The sequence below is a fragment of the Dreissena polymorpha genome, chromosome 3, assembly GCF_020536995.1.
Source record: "Dreissena polymorpha isolate Duluth1 chromosome 3, UMN_Dpol_1.0, whole genome shotgun sequence".
Classification (NCBI taxonomy): Eukaryota; Metazoa; Mollusca; class Bivalvia; order Myida; family Dreissenidae; genus Dreissena; species Dreissena polymorpha.
The window spans coordinates 7,084,942-7,109,595 of NC_068357.1; the positions used below are offsets into that span (position 1 = coordinate 7,084,942).

Genomic DNA, 24,654 nt, shown 5'->3' on the forward strand with positions numbered 1-24,654 from the left:
TACAGTCTGAATGTCACCACGGTATGTACAGTCTGAATGTCACCACGGTATGTACAGTCTGAATGTCACCATGGATATTACAGTCTGAATGTCACCACGGTATGTACAGTCTGAATGTCACAACGGTATGTACAGTCTGAATGTCACAACGGTATGTACAGTCTGAATGTCACAACGGTATGTACAGTCCGAATATAACTACGGTATGTTCAGTATAAATGTCACCATGGTATGTACTGTCTGAATGTCACCACGGCATGTACAGTCTGTATGTCACCACGGTATGTACAGTCTTAATGTCACCACTAAATGAACAGTCTGATTGTCACCACGGTATATACAGTCTGAATGTCACCACGGTATGTACAGTCTGAATGTCACAATGGTATGTACAGTCCGAATGTCACCATGGTATGTACAGTCTGATTGTCACCACGGTATATACAGTCTGAATGTCACCACGGTATGTACAGTCTGAATGTCACCACGGTATGTACAGTCTGAATGTCACCATGGTATGTACAGTCTGAATGTCACCACGGTATGTACAGAATAAATCTCACCACGGTATGTACCGACTGAATCTTACCATGGTATGTACTGTCTGAATCTCACCATGGTATGTACTGACTTAATCTCACCACGTTATGTACTGTCTTAATCTCACCACGGTATGTGCTGTGTAAATCTCACCATGGTATTCACTTCTGAATCACACCACGGTATGTCCTGTCTAAATCTCACCACGGTATGTACTTTCTGAATCTCACCAAGGTATGTACTGTCTGAATCTCACCACGGTAGGTAATGTCTCTATCTCATTACGGTATGTACTGTCGGACTCTCACAACTGTTTGTACTGTCTAAATCTTACCATGTTATACACTGTCTGAATGTCATCATGGTTTGTACAAAACGAATCTCATCATGTTATAAATTGTCGGATTCTAACGATGGTATTTACATCCTTAATCTCACAAAGTATGTACACACTTTATTTTACCGTGACGTGTACAAAATGAATCTTACTCCGGTATTTACTGTCTCACTATCAACACAGTAAGCACATCTTAAGTCATACCAGGCTGAATCTCTCCTGATGTTTAATGAATGGATTTCTGCAATGTATAGACCCACTTCATCTCATCAGAGACCAATTCATACCACATCATACACTGACTGAAACTCAATACGGTAGGTACCAATATAATCACAACACGGAATGTAAAAACTGAATCTACCTACTGTTTATAAATAAATAATATTTAAATTAATACAAAGGCCAAAAATAAACGTTTATGTCGTTGAGAATAAATATCACAAAGACATAAACTTGACTGAATCTCATCACGGTATTGAACAACTTATATTATCATGGTATGAACAGACTGCATCTCACCACGGTATTAATTGACTGAATCTCAACCCGATATGAACAGACTGTCATCACGGTATTATGAGACTGAATCCAGGAACGCGGTGCACATAATAACATTAACACCGATACGTTAAGATTATGTCTTGATTAAAACACTACTTTAATGTTTTCATATACATTTATCTCAACCTTGGTACGTGCAATCGTTTTTGCGAAACGAGGGTTTCTCTTAAAATAGCATGTTAAGTACGAGCTCTCAATAACAAAGCCAATTTTAAAACATGTCCACAATATTTTTCCGGGCCACCATGCACACGAATCGTTCATTAATGTCGTTCTTAACGTGATTGTGTATATCAATGAAAGTTTTTCGTTTAAATGCAATTCATATGGACATTGCATATTGACTTTCGTATAACACTTTAAGTCTTAAAGCACAACGGTCTGAATTGAATTATTTAAATTGTACCGTCCGTGTATTTTATTTAATATAAACCATATGCAATCAGCAATTAAAACGGTTCGGAATAATATTAATAATTGTGAATATTGTGTCAATTGTTTCTGTTGGTTGGGTAAACAGGGAAAATTATGTGCGTGCAGAAAGCAATCATCTCTGTGAAGGATCTTTGGATACTCGTTTATACAATTAAATATCGACGATTACCAAACATCATTTAAGGTTGTAAAACAACATCCGAGTAGTTTTCTAAAATAAAACAACAGCCTCACATGTCATAGTTAAAGTATCGTTCAAATGGATGGATATATTTATATTAATTAATTTTGATCAAGTGTAGGAAGTGTTTTATTTCAAAGTCAGTTTCTGTGATCTATGCAGCATTTATAAACGCATATATATTTATATCGTTTGCAAATTAGTGTGTTGTTTATTAATATTAATTATTTCTTTGCCATGGTTATAATTGTGCACTCTTCGGAATATTATGGTAATAAAACATACTATTTTATATTTATTTGCAGTGTACAAGTTCGCAGTAAGTCCCGATGGATCACGGCTGTATGTAACCAATTATAAGTACGATAAGCTCCTAACCCTGTCTATGGATGGGACTGTCCTGTCATCTTTGGACGATCCCGCACTTCGTGGGCCTGCAGGTATACACGTGTCAGAGACAGGGCTGATGCTGATATGTGGCTATAAATCAGACAACGTAGTCCAGATGGATGATGATGGGGGAGTGGTGACGCTGGCTTCCAAGGAGGATTGTCTGGATAGACCAGGGTCTGTATACTACAGTGCGAGTACTGGCAGGCTGATTGTTGGATATCATGATGGGAATATATTGGTTGCCGAAATAAAATGTTAAAATAGTGGTAATGTGTGCATATTAACAAGCAATTAAGCATCATGAAAAAGCTGAGAACGCATGTTGCTGGTAAAGAGTTTAATTAATTAATTTTGCTTCCGAGTCAAGGTTAACTCGGCAAACTAACGGTTTGTTAGTTATTAAAATTCTGTTTGTGAGGCAATCGCAATGTATGATGATGTGGATGCCTTTTCTTGAGAGATCAACAAATTTTAGTGTGCGAGAATGTAAATTATCAATGCATCCGTTCCTATGTACCGCATATTTGACTATGCAATATTAAAGAGATGTTTAAATAAAGTAAAATGTATATAAACTCTGTACAATCAAACACAGTATTTGAAATATAAGTATGATATTTGAAATAAAGATAATAAAACTAGTACATATGTAGGTTAGGGTTGAAATCGGATAAAAAGAGATGCTTAGAAAACATTCACTGCGTCGAATGGTATAGCTATTATGCAGATATTTGTATTCGACACTTATCTGGGCACGTATTCACGAGACTTGATGATAAAATTTCAGGCATTCCTTAATTGAATAAAATTTCCTCAATTCCTAGCAATTTTTATAGCATACCATGTTTTTAACAACTTAATGTTTCTAATATAATTACTTTTATATAAAAAAAAACTATTTTTCGATTTCCTCTTGTGTGTACATATTATTGTAAGTGTTCTCTTGAGAGCTATGGGAATACCAGTCCTTGTATCCTAAATATCTCACCTATATTGCATTGTCTTTATTTTTAAAAACAGACAACAATGAGAACGATTAAACGAATTCAATTGCTGTTTTGTTAATGGAAGCATGATGATGGGAACATGTGGTAAAATTGTTATTTTTCAAAAAATGGTATATATATATATATATATATATATATATATATATATATATATATATATATATATATATATATATATATATATATATTTATTTATTTATTTATATACAGGTACATATTATACCACTTTATGTATTTATTGTTATACTGTGTAATAATTGTAATCCTATTCATGCACAAGTTTATTGAATATGTAGCATTCAGAATAGTAACAGATGCATGACACAAATTCAACCCGTAAGCGTGCGGCTGTGCTATCTGTGTTACGTTGGACAGAATCACATGAATTAATGAATTTACAGAGAATAATATGCATACCTTCATCCGACCTATAAAGAAACATAAATTCATGTAATTTAAAGTCTTTATAATAAAGACTTAACATTGATTTATGATATTGACACGTTACTTTGCTTCATATTGTGTTTAACAAACAGCATGTTATAATTTCACAAAGTAATGCTCTTACTTTTATTTTATGGACTAATTACTTTAGAAGAATAAGAAATATTATAAAATCTCTAAATGAGGTAAGACACGCCTTTTGGCGGTCACACATTGACAAATCATAAATGAAACCGTAGAAAAAATTCACAATTGTTACGATTTGGTATATTTTATCATATTCAAAACCTAATGCTACATTGTGTTGATTGCTGTATTGTTGTGTGCGTGCATATTAGTTTGGTAAGAAATTAATTAAACTAACAATCACGAATGTCGCGCATTGTTATGATCATAAACTTAAATACATTTCACGGTACCGCTTTAGGTTGCTATTGCAGCTGTTCTTGGAATGTAGCCGCTATTTAAAGGGGCCTTTTCACAGATTTTGGCATTTTTTTAACTTATTCATTAAATGCTTTATATCGATAAATGTAAACATTGGATCGTAAAAGCTCCAGTAAAAAATCAAGAATAAAATTTAAAAAAGGAAAAGAACATTGCCCGGATCAGGTTTCGAACCAGTGACCCCTGGAGTCCTGCCAGAGTCCTGAAGTAAAAACGCTCTAGCCTACTGAGCTATTCCGCCAAGTACTCATACTAGACGTATTTTATACCTTATATAAGCAATCTTCGTAGTTTCACAAAATTTAACGACAAAAACAGAACTCCCCAAATTATTCAATCGTTTCGCGTTGCAACGCTTTATAATTTTTAGGTTTTAAAATCGTCAAAAGATGCATATAATGGCTATATTAGACCATGGTAAATGTTCAGTATTACTGTTTCCTCACAAATATCATAACTAGAACGAAAATTTGCGAATCTGAAACAACTTTTTTCAATTTTGTCAATTTACCAAAGCGTGAAAAGATCCCTTTAAGGCACACGCTTGGACAATGCCTTATACAGGACAATTCATACTGCACTTTGCATATAAACATGATTAAAGCTTTAATCGTCGTACATGTAAATTATTGAACCACAGTTGAAAATAATAGTGGTGAGAGCAGATTTTCCACAAAATTATTTTGAAGCATTTGACAAAACTCGACCTACCTTACATGAATGAAGAAATACTGTTATCAACGGTTATCTTTTAATCCTTTGCACATTATACTGTGTATGCATATTATAAATTATACGAATGTTTATAGTAAATAAAAAAATAAGTTTGATGAAAAACATAATGCTAAATTCTCGCTACAAATATACAGTTTTTAACAAATATGTATTTGCTATTCAACAAACGAATTAGAGATATGTCACGTTTGAAATTTTATTTTAATCGATCTGTATTGAGTTGCATAAAAATTTATTTCGGCAAAATTTCAATCAAATACCAAAGAAGCGCCGGTTTTAACAAAGAAGAACAGTGTTAGGCCGACACAATAATGTTAACTCATGTATTTACTAGGAGCATACATAATAATATTTCAAGAGTGCAAATCTCTTGTTAAAAAATAATGACGTAAACACTCGGGTAATATATGTGTCTTGTTCTGAGAAAACTGGGCTTAATTCATGTGCGTAAAGTGTCGTCCCAGATTAGCCTGTGCAGTCCGCACTGGCTAATCAGGGACGACACTTTCCGCTTTAATTGTATTTTTAGTTTCAAGGAAGTCCCTCCTTACCGAAAATCAAGTTTAAGCGGAAAGTTTCATCCCTGATTAGCCTGTGCGGACTGCACAGGCTAATCTGGGACGGCACTTTACGCACATGCATTATGCCCAGTTTTGTCAGAACAAGTCACATATGAGTGTAAATATGAGATTCAAATTTACACCGCTTCCATGGGATGATGATGATGATAAAATAAATAGATATATTAACTCTGTATCCTTCATGGATATTTAACTTGGTACTTTATAAAAAGGACCGCGCAGGATTTACATTGTTTATTCTAATGAATACCATGATGCAAATTAAATGGAGAATACAACGCATTTTACAAATAAATTTATATTATTCAATAACCTTTTATTCTTCTAATATTGCTTTGAGTACATAACTCTGAGAAAGTGACAACAATTTATGAAGAAAAACAAAGGAACATGATATATTATTTCCATTAAAAAAACAAGATAAGCGATAAAATGTAATTAAAATGCTTGCATAGTTTCATTTATTGCAATATTTAAGATATTTCATTTTCTATCTAAAACGATATAAAGTGACTTGTAGTTATGATTTGTTTAATAAAATAAGACACTTTCAAAAAACATTCACTCAGTTGATATTAGATGAAGTTTGATCCAATTACATATTTTAATTTTCAAATTGAATAAATTAAATGGGTTTTGTGTTTTGTTAATTGTATCGGTGCATGAGCATTAAACAATACTCCAATTAAGCCTTATTTTTTAGACAGTTAAAAAACGATTTAATAATAAAAAAATATTCTTATGATTACAACAAAACATGGATACTGACCATACTTTTAAACTGTAAAGGCCACAATGTACTTCTTAACGCTGGCGTATGAATCTTAAGTTTCAGTTTCAGTGTCACATCCGTAGAACGGCATGCCTTTTACGTTTGCGCATTACTATGACGTTGTTTGTCTTTTCACTAAATAAAATTTAACGTAATTAAAGTTCGGGTCAAACAATGTGGTAATTTTACAATATGTTTATGCAAAAGTAGTTCGCAATGCTGCGTTAAAGTGAAAACATGTCACATGCGAACAGAAAATGTGCGTATTTTGAAGTGTATGTGATCCTCCCACGTCTGAAGTGCATTATGTTCGGACCAGGAGTATGCACTTCTGGCTTGTGTTCTTACTACACTCACACAAGTTGGGACGAATGCTAAATTATTGCTTCAATTTCCAGCTATTAAGTTTTAACTGAAAGATATACCAGTTGAATTTGGTGTTGTTGTGTGAGGAGAAGCCGGAGTACGCGGTGTAAACTCAAATTGTCCGTTATGGTGGTAAACAACAAATCTCCGTTGTCTAAGTGAGAATGCACCAACCAATACGCAAACAAGGCAGCCTATTAACAACATGGTCCATGGACAGATTATAAGATAGTTTGATACCATGCGAACATCATGTTCAGTGTGCTATGGAAAAGTTAAGAAATAAGAGCCGCGATACATATATATATATATATATATATATTAATATATATATATATATATATATATATATATATATATATATATATATATATATATATATATATATATATATATATATATATATATATATATATATATATATATATATATATATATACATATATACATATATATATAATATATATATATATATATATATATATATATATATATATATATATATATATATATATATATATATATATATATAATATATATATATATATAATCGGAACATAATGCATTTAGAATTTGAACAAAGTGAAATATAATATCATATAAAGCTTATTGATTTAGTGATTTAAATTTACAGTTCGAGCTTATTAATACTATAATACGAAATCATGTTCAGGAATCTATTCAACTTTTTTTCTTCTACCAGAATATACTTTTACTAGAGATGTTAATATTGTTCGTATACATCGTAGCCATGACATAGGGATTTTGTAATACGCCATATACTGAAATGCATTTCAATGAATTTATGATGTTTGAATCTTATAGCTTGCAAATCAAAATGGATTACTCTGATAATTTATTAATTGTTCATCATTTTTTCGAGCCGCAGATAGTTTGAAATCTGTTGCTAGGTGAATATTAAACCATTTTGTAAATAAATTGAAATCTCATTGAAACAAGAGCTGTATTCGTGAAACACAATGCCCCGCATTACACCGCTTTGAAGCCATATATTTGACCTTTGACTTTGAAGGATGACCTTGACCTTTCATCACTTAAAATATGCAGCTCCATGAGACGCACATGCATTCCAAATATCAAGTTGCTATCTTCAATATTGCAAAAGTTATGACCAAGGTTAAAGTTTTGGCACAGACACAAAGACACACACATACAATGATAGACAGGCCAAAAACAATATACCCCCGATCATTCGATCCGGAGGCATACAAATATTCTCGATTGCTTTTTCATTTGAATTACAATGTGACGTTAATGTTTATTCTAAGCTGAATGTCTTATTATTTCTAACTTGGCAATGCTTGAAGACTGTATCACATCTTTGTTATGTGGTGTTGTATGAATTGTCCAGTTTTGTATGGGAAATTAGTCATTTGACTTAAAAAGAGTAACGTAGTATGAACATGAACCATAACGTTTCTTCCGAGTTTCATTAGTTCTATACTTACTATAGAAGCATGCAATTCCAGATTAAAAAATAATAATATCAATTTAGATTACACATATTAAGGAATGTTTTAGCATTTTCTTATTTCGGAGGAGTCTTATTTACTAAACAAATAAAAAATCGTGAAAACCAATACATTACATGATTTGTAATATTTAAACGGTGTCAAATCCGTCTTCAAAGTCAGTGTGCGTGATTGGAGGACTCTGTCGCATATCGAGAGTAAAGTCAACGAAATTGTGCTAAGCCTTCTAGAGGACTCTGTCGCATATCGAGAGTAAAGTCAACGAAATTGTGCTAAGCCTTGGAGGACTCTGTCGCATATCGAGAGTAAAGTCAACGTAATTGTGCTAAGCCTTCTAAATGTACTCGTTACAATCGAATGAATAATTCAAAACGCGTATGCCTTTTTTTCAAAAATATTTCATCACTAACTGAAAAAGCTGTTACTTGCATAACCAATGAGAGTCGTCGTGTACATGCTACTTTAGGCATTTTTGCACGATAAAATATCAACTATGCATAATGGTTTATTTGTTATTGAGTTAACTGAACTAATTCTATACATTCAATGACAGAATAAAAAGCATTAGAATCGTAACACTATTAAACATGTTAGGTTGTAATTAGTAAGAATGATATAACTCGATAACATAATCTTATATCAACATCAGTTGTGTATAATATCGACCAAGACGGAAATTAATGATGTTCCCATGTCTAAGCTACACACAAGACACAAAAAGTGTAAGACAATTAAAAAAACTATTGTATAACCTACTTTTCACATTTGTCACTAGTGATAGCGACAAAAAAGAGGTGGTCTACAGGGTCAATGTGTGGCATTTTTACCGTACTTTGCGATTAGGCCGCCTCTAACCATCATTCCACTTTCCATTATGTTTTTTCTGGATCAAAATAATAATTTCGTACTTGAATCGATAAAATGATAACACATATGTCGCGGTGGCGGGGTGGATATGGTGCTTGATGTCTCGAGGTCCCGCGGACGTACACCATTATGATCGCATCAAAGACTCTAATGATGGTTCTAACCACGAAACATACTCTGGAGTGTCAGCATAGAATAAGAGCATTTGAGCTTCATTTATAGGTCTTAACTAAACTAAAACAAGTATGCAATTTAAATTTGAAAGGGATTCTTTTATAGCCAATAAGTGTAAACAGTAATTGTTTTTTGCCATTGCATTATGCCATATGTTTAACCCCACAAGCTTAGATTAAATAATACTCTTTTTGGGTAACCAATGCATTCTTAAGCATAGTCTTTGTTTAAGTATGAATGCTCTTCCTAAAAGGAAATAAAAACTCAATTAATGTTATAAAGATTATCATAGATCAATATCTTAAACTGAGAATAAGAAACTCATTCAGGAGACAGGAAACTCTGGAGAATCTTTGTCCTATTCTTAAGTTGTTCTTACATTTATGGAAATCAACATGAAGCATGAGATTTTCGAAGTAATAAAGATACATGAGCCCACCGTCCGACAAATTAAACTTACGATACAGTTTTTTCAATAAGTATAAGCGCTCATTTTTCGTATGTCTCTTATTTCAAGAGCAAAATGAATATTAAAATTTTGAGCAAAAAACTTTTTCGTAAATTAAAATCGACGAACGACATGTTCAAAGACCGGCGCTGGCTTTGCATTAAATAAATTCAGCTGTATAATCATATTTATTTCAAACTTGAGTTTCTCCAGGCACCGTTCGAAAGTATTTTTTAAAGAAACATTCGCTGAGCAAACCACGCGAACACATCTGTTTTATGTCGACGATAGTGAGAAGACCAATACCCTTTTTACACAATGATCTTTATGGGTTATAATATCAAGTAAAGCAAATGCTTTAACATTGAAACAATATTCCAGTTTTTCGAAGATTTGTATAAGGCTTAACAAATAGTAATATCTCTAGTTACGAGTCAGACCCAAATCTGTAATTCCCGACCGTGATTTTGTTCCCCAAAAATTTAAATAAAACCGATGGTAAGTGACAACGACAAATTAATTTCTGTCCCATTTTATAACGTTTTCAAAATCCCATATATAATCAATCATTAGTCAATAGTATTTAATTTCAAACATCATTTTTAAATTATAGTGTCGACATATGAGGCGGTTCAATCAAACATGCCATAATTCTTAAGGACAAAAGTGTGACACATTGCATTTCTTTTGCTGGGATATTTAACGGCGTTTCATAACGACCTCACACCGATTTATAACTTCATTGAATAATGCAAAATAAAGACAACCCACTTTTTAAAAAGCATTTATGGCCAAAGCAACGAGAATTGTGTTTAAGAACTAAAGAAAATCTTTTTATTTCAACAAGAACTGCGATATATCAGTACACAATGAATGGGTAGCTGGTGATTATGAACTATGGATGTACTTCAAGTATCCACACTGTTATGTTCGACATTTATATTATAAACCTGTAACATTATCATACTGTCTAATACTTTATAAATGTAGTTTATCTTCATCATCATATAGGTAGCCATATTAATACAAACAATGGAATGTGTCAGCCTTGTAAATGTTAGTTCAGTTATTCATACACGGATGACGCTTCGTAGAATAATACACATCTACATGTAGCGTTTGTTTGACTTAATTATCAATCTCAAAAGTATGTTCGCACGGATTGAAGTTCAATCACTGAAGTAAGCTTTCATTGCACAAACGTAACATAACTGTATTGATTTTAAGATAGTGCATGCGTTAATTGCTGCACGATAGTATTGAACGTATTAAAGGTGGTATGGATAATAAATACAAGAAGAAAACCATAAGTTCTTCCAGATCTGAATAGATGTTCACTTGTATATGCGGTCGTTACCATTGGCCGGTATGGGCAGGTAACCACTGTGAGGACTTTGCTTACATTCAAGTTTTTGTTTACAATAATGTGGATAATAACAACTCAGTTCGATTGTCCCGTAAACAACACATCAACAAGGTGATAACATCGGTCTTTTTCGGAAAGCGGTGAAATGTTTGAGATATGCCGTATGATGAAACCGTTCTAAAGCATGACTTTTATTAGCTTTATATCTCTTTATCAATATTTACAGCCTTTTTTGAGACTAGCTGTTTTTAATATTGCTTTGAGAAATAAATATGCACTTGAAAAGTGAAATATTAGTTTGAACTCGTGAGGTTAATCAAACGCTTATTTCCAGTACATGAAAGGAGTCAAATATTTGTGAAATATTTAATCGAACACGTGAAGACCTACAACGTCCAGCTCTTCGTTGGCAAAAACAGGTGGATAGTGAAACACAGAGTACTTATGTTCACACATTACTGTAATGGTATTTCTCGTTTTAAAGAACATCTGTTTATTTCATCATGCACTGCCTTATATAAGTACACAATGGGCGGTCAGATGGTAAAGAAGATCTATGACGATGACTTAAGTGACCGTACACGTATGTCGGACATTATAATAGACACCCGTTCAACACTTAATGTACTTAGTGTACGTTTATCATCTTATCAATACATACACTGTAAGTTGTTTAATACCAACTCTATACATGTACAAACGATTCGGGTTCTATAGAATTATAAACATTTATATGAGCCTCGTTCTGGCGAAACTGGGCTTAATGCATGTCCGTTAAGTGTCGTAACAGACTTGCCTGTACAGTGCACAACAGCACAGGCTAATCAGGGACTACACTTTACGTGTTTTTATCGTTTTAAGGAAGTCTCTTCTAAACGTAAATCCAGTTTAGGCGTTAATTGTCGTCAAGAGCTAATCTGGGACACATTGCGCACATGTATTTAGGCCAGATTTCCCCAGAACGAGGTTTATATATAAATATTCCAAATTGCCAACCCAAAGAGCATGTTTAATGTGATACAATTCTTGTATCGTGTATAGTTAGTTCAAGCAATAAAGTAATTATTATTTACACAAATATAACACAGATGTATTCTTACGATTCATGCGTCAATTTCTGCGAAATAGTAGCGAATTTATTTAAAGTGTTATAGATAAAAACTAGAGTGACGATAAACTATATCTCCATTCTTGATGTTGGTATGAACCCTTCGAAGAAGCGGCGTACATTGCTTTGCGACTGTCCGTCGGTCGTGATGACGGTTAGGCCGTAGAACATTTTATTTTCGCACGATCTCCTAAGGATCCTTAGACCTACCATCATCGAAAAATGACCCAGTAGTTAAGGAAAACCCTATCCTTGTGAGGTAAACAGGTCAACGGTCAGGGTCACAGTAAGCTTAATAAATAGCCATTAACAAATCCATTAAGAATACTTTCCATTGTTAATAAACACCATTGCAACAGTGGACAATGTATTTCTTAATTATCGGACTGAACGATAGTGCATGCCCTGAATCCGTTCAAGCAAATAATCATCAAGGCTATTAATCCTTTTTCGCAGCTGTTGATGTTGAAAAAACAACGTTCTTCCCAGATTTATTTTCGAAGCTTTAAATTTCTCAGCTTGGATTTTGCATTCTGGGATACACGCAATATTGATGTATTGATGGTAAGATTTTTCTTGTCATGGGTAAATGTATAATACGCTGCTACAAAAGCAGCATTGCTTATTGTTGTTTAAAGGTAATACAATATATTATCAGGTCAGATATATTCAAATACATGTACATTCAATTTGCTGTTGATAATTGTTTTGTTTCATTATGATATTTTCTTTCAGAAGTTGGCATGAAGCCTTCTTATTTTAAGTATTACAACTTTTCGGACGTCAAGGCATGCATGTTTTTTACAAAGGTCACATTATAAACACGTTAATTCTCACCACGTTATAATTTGATTTAATCACACCTCTATACCACAAAGTAAACATAAATTTTCATAAAAAATATATTTGACCCAAACTGTAACGGACACCAAATTATTCTAGTGGATAAAAGCTTCACATACTTATAAGCTTCCCAGCGATTCTACCAACATTTGCATTTGTAATCTTTTACGCTATACATTGCAGTTCTTTACGCTGTGAAGCACACGGGGTACCGTTACAGCTGAAATAGGAAGGCGGTGTCAAATTGTGCCTAGATTTTGTTCTTCTTAAAGTTTCGCGATACAATACTATGTGTCCCTGCGAGCGCTCATAATTAGAAACAATGTTTTTTCCGATTTTATAGTGGGAACTACATAAAACGCATTGATAAAATATCTTTCTTTATGCTGTTTTTATGTTCGTATATGTCGATATCAGTTTAAGTTCTCGCTTAAATGCAGGCATTATGAACTATGCATATAATTTGTATTGTTTTTAATAACGCTGAAAGTCGTTAAACCCAACGGCGTGAAACCTATCACATAAATTGTATTTTTAGTTCAGTCGTGTAAATAATGTTATTTTGAGAGAAAAACAGCAATTAACACGGTCAGGTAATTATTAATATTTTTTTATTATTGTTGTATTTACTGTCTGCTGTTTTGATATATTGAGATAATGTTGTGAGTGCAGAATGCGGTCGTCTAAATTTGTATCTTTAAACACGTGTTTAGTCTATAAAATATCGACGATAATAAGAACAACTAACACGTTTGTAAAAACAACGTCAACGTAAAATTCATGTTAGTTATGCATATTTCAAAAATGGCCATATATGGCATAATTAAATTATCTTTCAAAGTGATGTAAATTTATTAAATACCTTATTTATAATCAGTGAGATTCAAATTCAGTTTCTTTAATCTATGAAGCACGTTAAAACTGATTTTTTTCCATCAACTGCAAAATATGGTTTACTTAAATAAATTGCAATAATTATTTTTTAATATTTCGACATAAAATGGTACTTAACTGGCACCGTTAGGAACATAATGCTAAGCATGTCAAATATATTTCCAGTGCGAAGTAAATGACGACAAGCTTCTTACCCTGTCTATGGATGAAACTGTCCTGTCGTCCCTACGAAATCCTGCACTTCGAGGTCCTACAGGTGTACACGTGTCAGAGACAGGGCAGCTGTTGGTCGTTGGGTATAGATCACACAACGTAGTCCAGGTGGATGAAACGGGAAAAAGAGTAGTAACGCTGGCTTCCAAAGAGGATAGTTTGAATTATCCAGAGTCTGTTTACTACAGTGCACGGACAAGCAGGCTGATTGTTGGAAATCAGAAAAATAATATATGTGTTGCCTATACCAAATGTTAAATAGTGGCAATATATACATATTCACCAGCGGTTAAGTAACATGTACATGATTGAAACACATGTCGATGGTAAAGACTATCATTCAACTGTCCAAGAATATTTTTTCTTATTTCTGTTTCAATCGCGTTTGCTCTAAGACATAACAACTATAAAGACATTTTTAACATGCATTCCTTTGTTTGTTTTCTTGATTTTGGAAAAGAACCTACTTTTCGTTGGGGGTAGGGGAGTTAAGATATCAACAAAACTCAGAAAAGCAACGAAAGTTTCAAGATAGCTTCAAATTTGGGGAAATTTCATCATTAAAAAAAATCTTTTAGTGGACATGTCATGGTAAGAAGGGCAGGTTTTAAGCTATTTTTAAGAAGAACAACCGCTGGTCGGTATATGTAAGCATATGAAAATGTAACATACCGATGCATCAATTGCACTGTACCTTAAATTTAACTATGTAATATTTAGAATATGCAGTCAAACATGGTTACAAATACATGTACACGTTTTGACATAATATTACGATAGATCAATAAATGGATGTCTTTAAGATCTATAAAACAAAACAAAGTATTTGACAAAACGTATGCCAGGTTAAATATAGAGCATACTAAGACTGGGTTTCGGTTGACATCGGACAAGTCTTTTTAAGTGTGCTTATGAAAACTCGACACTGCGATCAAATAAACAAATCTGTAATCGACTCTAAGCTGGGTCCGTATTCTCAAATCTCTTAAGGTAAAATTTAAGCAATTCCTTAAATACATGAACTTCCCTCAATCCCTTAAATCACATAAAATAAATGATCAATTTTGAGATATTGTCGCATTCAAATTTTAAAACAACTTAATATTGCTAAAATTATTAATATTAAATCATATTGTGAGAAATATATATTGTAACATTTTATATCAAGAAAGTGAAGCTTTTATTTGTAAAAAAAACTCTTATCTTGATAACAACATAGCTATTCTATATTTTGTTTATAGAATTGGAAAAGTCGACTTGCAAACAATTCAACTTTTTCAAACAACACAGCAATGGAAAAAAACACAAAACAGAATATAACAAAAGTCGGACACGTGATATTCGATGTTTTTATACTTACCCACTGTATCATCATCGTATGAGATTTCTAACGTGATGCTGTTTATGGCAAAGAAGAAAGGAAATGTTTTCATTGTTCATGTCCTCGTGTTTCGTCGTTTTTCGTGACGGACCATTTAAACTGATGGGCGACAATAAATGAAAGACTACTTTAACCTAAGGCATACGAACGCGTAAATAAAAAAAGACTCATTCAAAATAATACGGACAAGCCGGGGTTCAGTCAAATTTATATTGTTGTAATTGCAACAGGTAACATCGTTCTTACATGTCGCAAATATGCGTCTTTTGCGGTGTGCACAATAGTAACATATATGCGACTTTGGCGCAAGAGGGTTATACTGTGTACTATTTTTTATGGGGGACCTGCAGTGCATGGCTAACTTTTTTCCAAGAGCTGGCGTGTCCGTCTGAGTTATCGACAAGAAGAATGAAAAGAAAGTACCGGTAACCCTAGAATATTTTACGGTTTGTAAATGCATGCAAGAGTTGCATTTTAAGAGCATTTACATATTAGATAAAGATTCGCTAATTACAACACACGCTGTAAGACGTATCAATTTGTAATATGATCCCATATATCATTCAAATGATTTGTGTAAGTGTTATATATGTATAGAAACAGTTTTATATAAATATTTGATATATTTATTATGTTTATGCATATATTTTATATCCTCTGGTGGTCTTGCCTAATATTTTAATTTTTATAATTGCACATAAAATAATGTTGTTTTTGTGTGGAAAAACGAACGTTGCAGAAGATGTATGCTATTTGGTGTATTGGTTTGTGATAAAGGATGGTTAAGGTAGTGAACAGTCGGATAGTTAATACCTTTAAAGTGGCAATCCCTGCTTTTTCATTGGGCTGATTTTTGAACGCAAATGTGTTTGTTTTACATACTGGAAGCAAACACATACATTCCACCCTCTGCGCTGAGATTTGATTAGTTTCGAGCTAAGCTGGCATCAAATCTATGCAGCCATTTCACATCCCGTCTTTTCAAATACTATTGATGTGATAAATGATTTTAATTATGTTCTTTGGAATAATGTTACATTATGACTGTTTTAATTAAAAAAAAATTAAATTATGCGGAAAATAGAAAATAGTTTAATAAAATTAAAAAATAAACTGTTGAAACTAGAATCCCTTTCCGATCTGAAAGGATTGTTCATTGATTGCGAATGCTGTAGTTACCCTTAACCCGTATTGGGTAACAACTGCCAGGACTTTGCGTGCATTCAACTTAATATTCACAATAATTTGGATATTAAACCTCTATGATATTTAACGCAACGGCATGGCGATAACATCGACCTTTGTCGTAAAGCGTCAAAATGATCGAGATGTGCCAAGGTTATACCGTTCTAAATAATGACATTCAGTAACTAATATCGATTGTTCAATATATTGAGCATAAATCGAGTCAAGTTGTTTCAAATACTGTTTTTAGAGATTAGGCAATTGGAACGTGTGATATAAAATAAAATACACTCGTGAATTTCTTACAACTCTTAGAATCTGTAAATGAACGGATTCATATATTCTTGAAATATTAAACACAATATTTACATTTCTAGTTTCGTTTTACATTTGTTGATTGTGTGACAATGGCGGAGAAAGGATCAGATTTATTATATGACTTTTGCTGCAATGTGTGTGAAGAGAAAAATGTCAACAAGGAAGCCATGTTTTACTGTCAGAAGTGTTCAAAAGGCCTTTGTGAAGACTGTGAAGGGCTCCACAAAATGTTTTATTCATTGCACATCGCTTATGAGAAAGGAGAGATTGATAAATGGCCTGCTACAACAAAATCATTTGATGATTTGCAATTTTGTCAACATCATTCTGATCGTCTGATAGAGATGTTTTGTGAAGATCACGGCAAATTATGTTGCGCCATGTGTCTCTTCCATGAACACAGGTAGGCTATATCATTTCTTTATAACATGCACTTAAATGGTTCAAACATTTTGTAAGACCAGCTCGTTCCTGTAAAATAAAACCACTTAACCATGATTAGTACTTTATCATGAATATCGAAGATAAAGAAAAAACTTATTTATTTAAATATCGAGTAGCATTGTCGCACGTATTGTATGTGTATGTTCCACTTTGTTAATGATGTCGAAATTGGAAGCTCGTGTTCAATTAAGATACTTTGAAATCGATTTACATTAACTGTTTAATTACATTTCTAATTGCATACACACATATCGGTAAGTTGATAATAGCAGTAATCAGATTATCAAAATTTGTAATTAACACGTTAACACGTTATGCAGTTATAATGTCGAAATATAATGAAATCATTTGTCGTAAATATAAAATACATACCAAAAGAGGTTTGGTATTTTTATGCTAAAGAAAGATTTAAAAGAAACAACCGTATTTGAAGATTTTATTTTTTCAATGTGATTAAGATTATCTATACTTCTATTTTTATTAAACAAAGAGCACATCATATTATTGTGTCACCGTTCTGGTTACTTTACAATGCAATTGTGGTGGGTTACGACGCCAAATACCAAACAGCAACAATTTAGATTCGTAAAAAAATCAAAACTAGTGATAACAGAATAAAATATATAATTGAACAATGGATATTTTTTACAAAAGAAAATAAAACAAATTTCACTTTCCTGTAAGTAAAAGCCCAAATATTTGTATCTCCCTTCGTCAAGTTTGCACTACTCTATAACGGTATCTATGCTAAGTAGATATCTCTAATTGTTAACTATCATTGTTAATCTATCCTGACCATTTCAACTAATTTTGGTCGCAACTAACCGAATTTATAACTCGATTAAATAAGCAAGAGATATTTGTAAACCATGTATGACCCTACCCCGACTGTCTGCCAAGTCGTCTATGAGACTTCGACATAAAACCTCTTGATTTGTAAATCATAAGGGGCCAGCCTTCGTCAAAACTTACTTATACACCAGTTTTAATGATCGTAAGTCAAAGCTTTCCAACGACAGTAAGCGGAAACGAATTTGCTGCAACATTCTTTTGCGACCTTGTTCTTTAACCTATTTACCTCAAAATTAAAATAGCAAACCTATTAAGATGACCTTAGTTCAAACGCTCTCTTTATATAATGAAAATACATTGACTTTGACTTGGTTACCTAAAATCAAAATACGTCTTTTTTCAGCCATTTTACTTATTTGCGAAGTCGTAGGTTTAAGCGTTCTGACAAAATAGTGCCAAAACCAATTTCCTGGTACATGACAATGTGATCCTAACCTTTGACCGAGTAACCCTAAAATGAAAAGCTGTCGTCGTTTTTCCATTTACTGTGACGAGCCCCTTGACCTGACCTTGATCTTTGACCTATTGACTACAAATCGATAGTCATCTTTCTTCTATTTCAAGAAACTATTTAACCGATGTACATGGTTATAGGTACATTTTTGTAAATGCGACATCTATAAACAGCGCGAAAACAAAAGGTCTTCGTACCGAGATACCGACCTAGCGACCAACCGACCTAGCGACCGACCGATGCACAGGTGCAAAGCAATATACCATGCATCTTTGAAGGAGGCATACACATTATGTAGCTAGTATATGAAAACGGCAGGGGGTGGGGGTGGGGGCTATTTTCTCAAAAGAGCACTTTCGACTTGCAGTATTTTACAAAACGGCACTTTCGAGCGAGCGGTCGTATCTGGAATGCACCCTGTTGCATATTAATTTGTATGTTATTAATAATTGTAGAATATATTATTTCCATTATTATTTAAAACCATGCAAATAATTTGTCTGCAATAATGAATACGTTAATTAAAATGTAATAAGAGATTTATAAAGTATAATATGTCTAAAAACCGGACAGGGCGGGGCCTCGGAAAGGGAAAACATGGCGGAGCGCCCTTCCATTTAGACCTAGCTGGAGCTTGAGAGACATTTACAAATTATGGAACAGAACATTTCAGAACATGCACATTCTTAGTTCATATTTTTTTGCAGAAAACTTTTTGCATCACTCTCAATTTGTATTGTAAAATAATAATAATATCATTCCAAACCTTGGCATAGCTCAACAATATTGACTCGGAACTCTTAAACTTTATTAGCATAAATTATACGCTTGCAATGTTCGTGCACGTCTTGCACGAGTGTAATGAGTTCATAACAGTCTGCTGAGTGATTTACGCTTGAATCGGTTATAATAGCTTCCATGTGATGCTGTTGCGGTACTTTAATATACTTCATGCATAATGGTCAGCGCCAGATTAATATGGGAGATCTATGTTTACTTGTGTTCAAATCTATACAGTCGGTTGCACTGTATAAACACGTATCTTTTGCCCATTTCGTTCAATGAAGTAACACACAGGTTAATTACGTATTTAAGGTATTTAAGGGGTGTATTCGTAGTCTAGCAAAATAATAATTTTCACAAAAATGGTATAAATTGAACAAAATAATGTTAAACGTATATTAAAACAAGCGTAATAACAACCAGGACTAATTAAAATATTCAAATATCGGCTCATTTAAATATAATCTTTCATGGAAATCAGTAAATTAATAAAGCGTTTGTAACGTTTTTCATCGATATTTTGGAAAAAAAGTATAATGTTAATGAACCTGTCTCAACGGAAGGGAGACCTTATTACGATAAAACATATAAGCTTTTGCAAACCGCCCGACGGTGGTAGCAAGAATACCGATTATCAGCCGCGTTCGCATAACATTCTTAACGTCGCAAAATTAGCAAATCTATTTGGCTTGACATTTTTCGAAAAACTCATACAGTATCCAAAAACGATAAGAATATGCTTTTAGGAAATAAGGCTCATGGAAATTTCGAAGCCTGTGAAACTCTTCTGTCTTTAAGTTTGCACTACAGTGTTATAATAATAATAATAATAATTATAATACGAGTAAAACATACAAAATACGAACGCAGAAGAGTATCAATGTGTCTACGAACAACTTCTGCGTTTCCATGGCGACTCTAGTATGACTGTTATACGTCCCATGCAAGTTCACGTTTCTATCGCGTTACTGCTGTGTTTATGCTGTCCTCATGGCGATCTAACAAGAACGCCGTAAAGCATGTCCAAACAGTCGCCGTATTTTCACCACCTTATGGTTCTTTGCGTTTGAACGCCGTCTTCTAGTTTTCACGAGGACCCCACAGCGTCTTTGGCGATCCTACCGAGTCATTAGGCGCCATTATTACGCAGTTAGAACGCAAGTCCGGTGTGACGGAAGTATACGCGCACAAGACACTGCTATTACAATTTCTTAGTTCAATACCCAGTGAAGGCAACAATGTCAATTCAAATATTTTATAATGCTTATATTATTTGTTTCGAATATTAACTCTATTGGTAGCATTTACTCAATACATTAAATCAAAGTTTTAAAAAGGTAGACAGTCTGTGAACAATTATATTAAATATACCCAATCAGTAACACGCTGTTCTACCAGTGACCGACGTTTTTGCAACTTATAGTATAGCCGCAAATTCATCCTTTAACGAATACGTATTGTATTACAGGCCCTGTGTCAAGCTGGTGCTGATAACAGAAAAAACACAAGCTGTTTATGATGCGGGGGACTTTCATCAAATTTCTGCAAGTATCAACGATGCCCAGCAAAAGCTTGAAACTGCAATTGATGATACACAGGAATTTCTAAAGCAACTTCAGGATTCGTATGAGAAAGCTTCTGAAGAAATAAAAGGGCTTCGTCAGAAAATAAACGACATACTAGATGAATTGGAGAGAAAAACAGTGCATTCGTTAGATAACATGCTGCAAAAATTGAAACATTCTTTACAATCAAATGAGGAGAAGTGTTTAAAGGCTATGGACGGTTTCAAGAAAATAAGCGATGCAATTAATAAAATTAAAAAGGATCCAAAGGATCTGTCATTTATAGCGTACCAGAAAGCATTGGAAATGGTTTCACAAGCTGAGAATCTGTTAAAGACATTGATTGTTCACAGGCGCTCTGTCGTAACGTTCAATAGCAACCCGAGTATTTATGGAACACTATCAGGTTTCTCATCTCTTGGAAATATTGAATGCGCTGAAATTCAGCCGGAAAAGAGCAAACACAGGACACTCGAGTTTACGACTAAATCACTTTACAATATTCTAATAGCATCTGACTTATATCAATGTGACATCAGAGGCATATGTGAGCTACCTGGTGGAGACATTCTAATCGCTGACCAAATGCACATGAGGGTGAAGTTGATTGATGCTAAGTACAAAGTTGTCGCTCACCTTGACATGCCTACTTCGCCTTGGGACATTTATAGTATCAGTCCTACTGAGGTCGCTGTTACAGTTTCAAACTGGCCTAACACCAACACTGTCCAGTTCCTCAAGGTCAACAACAGGCAGATAGTTAAACAAAGAGTACTTAAGTTCCCACATAAATGTTATGGTATTTCTCGTTATAAAGAGCATCTGTTTATTTCTTCATTCACTGCCTTATATAAGTACACAATGGACGGTCAGCTTGTGAAGAAGATCTATGAAGACACTTCAGATGGTTACTCTGGTATGTTCGACATTTATAATAAAAACCTGAAATATAGTTATTAAAACCAATACTTTATAAAGGTAGCGTATATTTATAAATATATAAACCTTCTATAGACTAATACACATCTACATGAAGCAATTGTTTATCCCTAATTATCAATCCAAAATGAATGTTTAGAGGGATACAGTTCGTATCATACTTTAATCACTTAAATTAACTTTCATTACAAAAAAATAACAAAAATGTGTCGCATTGATGTAAAGAATCAAAAATCAGAATAATACATAAATTTCAGCACGATAATATCGAACGTATTTAATATGATATACATAAAACAAGGGTGATTATCAACTAAATTTGTTTATTTTCTTGATGTTGTTATGATAAAAAGCGGGGTACATTGCTATGCAACTGCACGTTAGTTGGTTAGGAGGACAATTGGTCCATAGTCCATTTGATTTCCGAACGATATCCCGAGACCGCTTAGATCTACAATTATCCAAATTTGACGGCTGTTTGCCAAGTAGGTAAGGTAAACGCCTATCACTTTGGAGGTCAGCATATCTAAGGTCAAGATCACAGTGGCTTAAATAGCCATAAAACATAAAAATATTGTTTTAGTTGTGTCTTAACACCATCGCAACAGTGGACACTTTATCCCTAATGATTGGATTTTATGTTACTGTATGCACTTGTTGCGTTTAATCAAGTAATCATGCAGGCTATACATTATCTTTGATAAATTTTGATGTTCACAAAAAGTTCACGTCAAATAAATTAAAATTTACTAAGTGTCTTCAGATTTGATTTTGCGGCAACAATAAACTTTGGAAATCTACAAAATATTTCAGGCAATATTTTTTATTTCATGATGTCAGCCTAATTCTGCAAGAACCATAGTGTAAACGCATTGTTTCTAAACGCGGTAAAATATGTCTGAGTTACACCATGGTCATGTACTCTCTAAATCTCACCATGATTTGCTCAGACCGAATCTCACCATGGTTTGTACAGACCTAATGTCACCACGTTATGTACAGTCTGAATGGCACCACGGTATGAACCGACTGAATGTCACCACGGTATGTACAGTCTGAAAGTCACCCCGGCGTGTACGGTCGAAATGTAACCACGGTATGTACAGTCTGAATGTCAACACGGTATGACCGGTCTGAATGTTACCAATGTATGTACAGTCTGAATGTCACCGCGGTATGTACTGACTGAATGTCACCATGGTATGTACAGACTGAATGTCACCATGGTATGTACAGTCTGAATGTCACCACGGTATGCACAGTCTGAATATCATCACGGTATGTACAGTCTGAATGTCAACACGGTATGTACAGTCTGAATGTCACCACGGTATGTATAGTCTGAAAGTCAACACCGTATGTACAGTCTGAATGTCAACACGGTATGAACAGTCTGAATGTCACCAAGGTATGTACAGTCTGAATGTCAACACGGTATGTACTGACTCTACAGTCTGAATGTCACCACGGTATGTACAGTCTGAATGTCACCATGGTATGTACAGTATGAAAGTCACCGTGGTTTGTACAGTATGAATTTCACCACGGTATGTACAGTCTGAATGTCACCATGGTATGTGCATTCTGAATGTCACCATGGTATGTACGGTCTGAATGTCACCACGGTGAGGACCGACTGAATGTCACCACGGTATGTACAGTCTGAATGTCACCACGGTTAGTACAGTCTGAATGTCACCATGGTATGTACAGTCTGAATGTCACCACGGTATGAACAGTCTGAATATCATCACGGTATGTACAGTCTGAATGTCAACACGGTATGTACAGTCTGAATGTCACCACGGTATGTATAGTCTGAAAGTCAACACCGTATGTACAGTCTGAATGTCAACACGGTATGAACAGTCTGAATGTCACCAAGGTATGTACAGTCTGAATGTCAACACGGTATGTACTGACTCTACAGTCTGAATGTCACCACGGTATGTACAGTCTGAATGTCACCATGGTATGTACAGTATGAAAGTCACCGTGGTTTGTACAGTATGAATTTCACCACGGTATGTACAGTCTGAATGTCACCATGGTATGTGCATTCTGAATGTCACCATGGTATGTACGGTCTGAATGTCACCACGGTGAGGACCGACTGAATGTCACCACGGTATGTACAGTCTGAATGTCACCACGGTTTGTACAGTCTGAATGTAACCACCGTATGTATAGTGTGTATGTCACCACGGTATGTACAGTCTGAATGTCACCATGGTATGTACAGTCTGAATGTCACCACGGTATGTACAGTCTGAATGTCACCACGGTATGTACAGTCTGAATGTCACCATGGTATGTACAGTCTGAATGTCACCACGGTATGTACACTCAGAATGTCACCACGGTATGTACAGTCTGAATGTCACCATGGTATGTACAGTCTGAATGTCACCATGGTATGTACAGTCTGGATGACACCATGGTATGTACAGTCTGAATGTCACCACGGTATGTACAGTCTGAATGTCACCATGGTATGTACAGTCTGGATGACACCATGGTATGTA

At 34.2% G+C, this 24,654-nt stretch overlaps 1 protein-coding gene across 13 annotated transcripts in view; it reads left to right on the forward strand.

The window, feature by feature from the left end:
- The window catches only part of LOC127872852 (E3 ubiquitin-protein ligase TRIM71-like), a 101,828-nt gene that overhangs the window by 72,835 nt on the left and 4,339 nt on the right, over nt 1-24,654 (forward strand). For 3 of the 13 annotated variants that reach the window (XM_052416281.1, XM_052416282.1, XM_052416286.1), the window contains one exon: nt 2,363-2,497. The exons of 5 other annotated variants lie outside the window; for them this stretch is intronic. In XM_052416281.1, the coding sequence (XP_052272241.1) occupies nt 2,363-2,497 (135 nt within the window). Of the gene's footprint in view, nt 1-2,362; nt 2,498-2,817; nt 2,921-4,086; nt 4,275-21,746; nt 22,107-24,654 lie in introns of those variants that run through there. 5 more of the 13 variants (XM_052416280.1, XM_052416285.1, XR_008045814.1 and 2 more) reach the window with 4 other exon arrangements.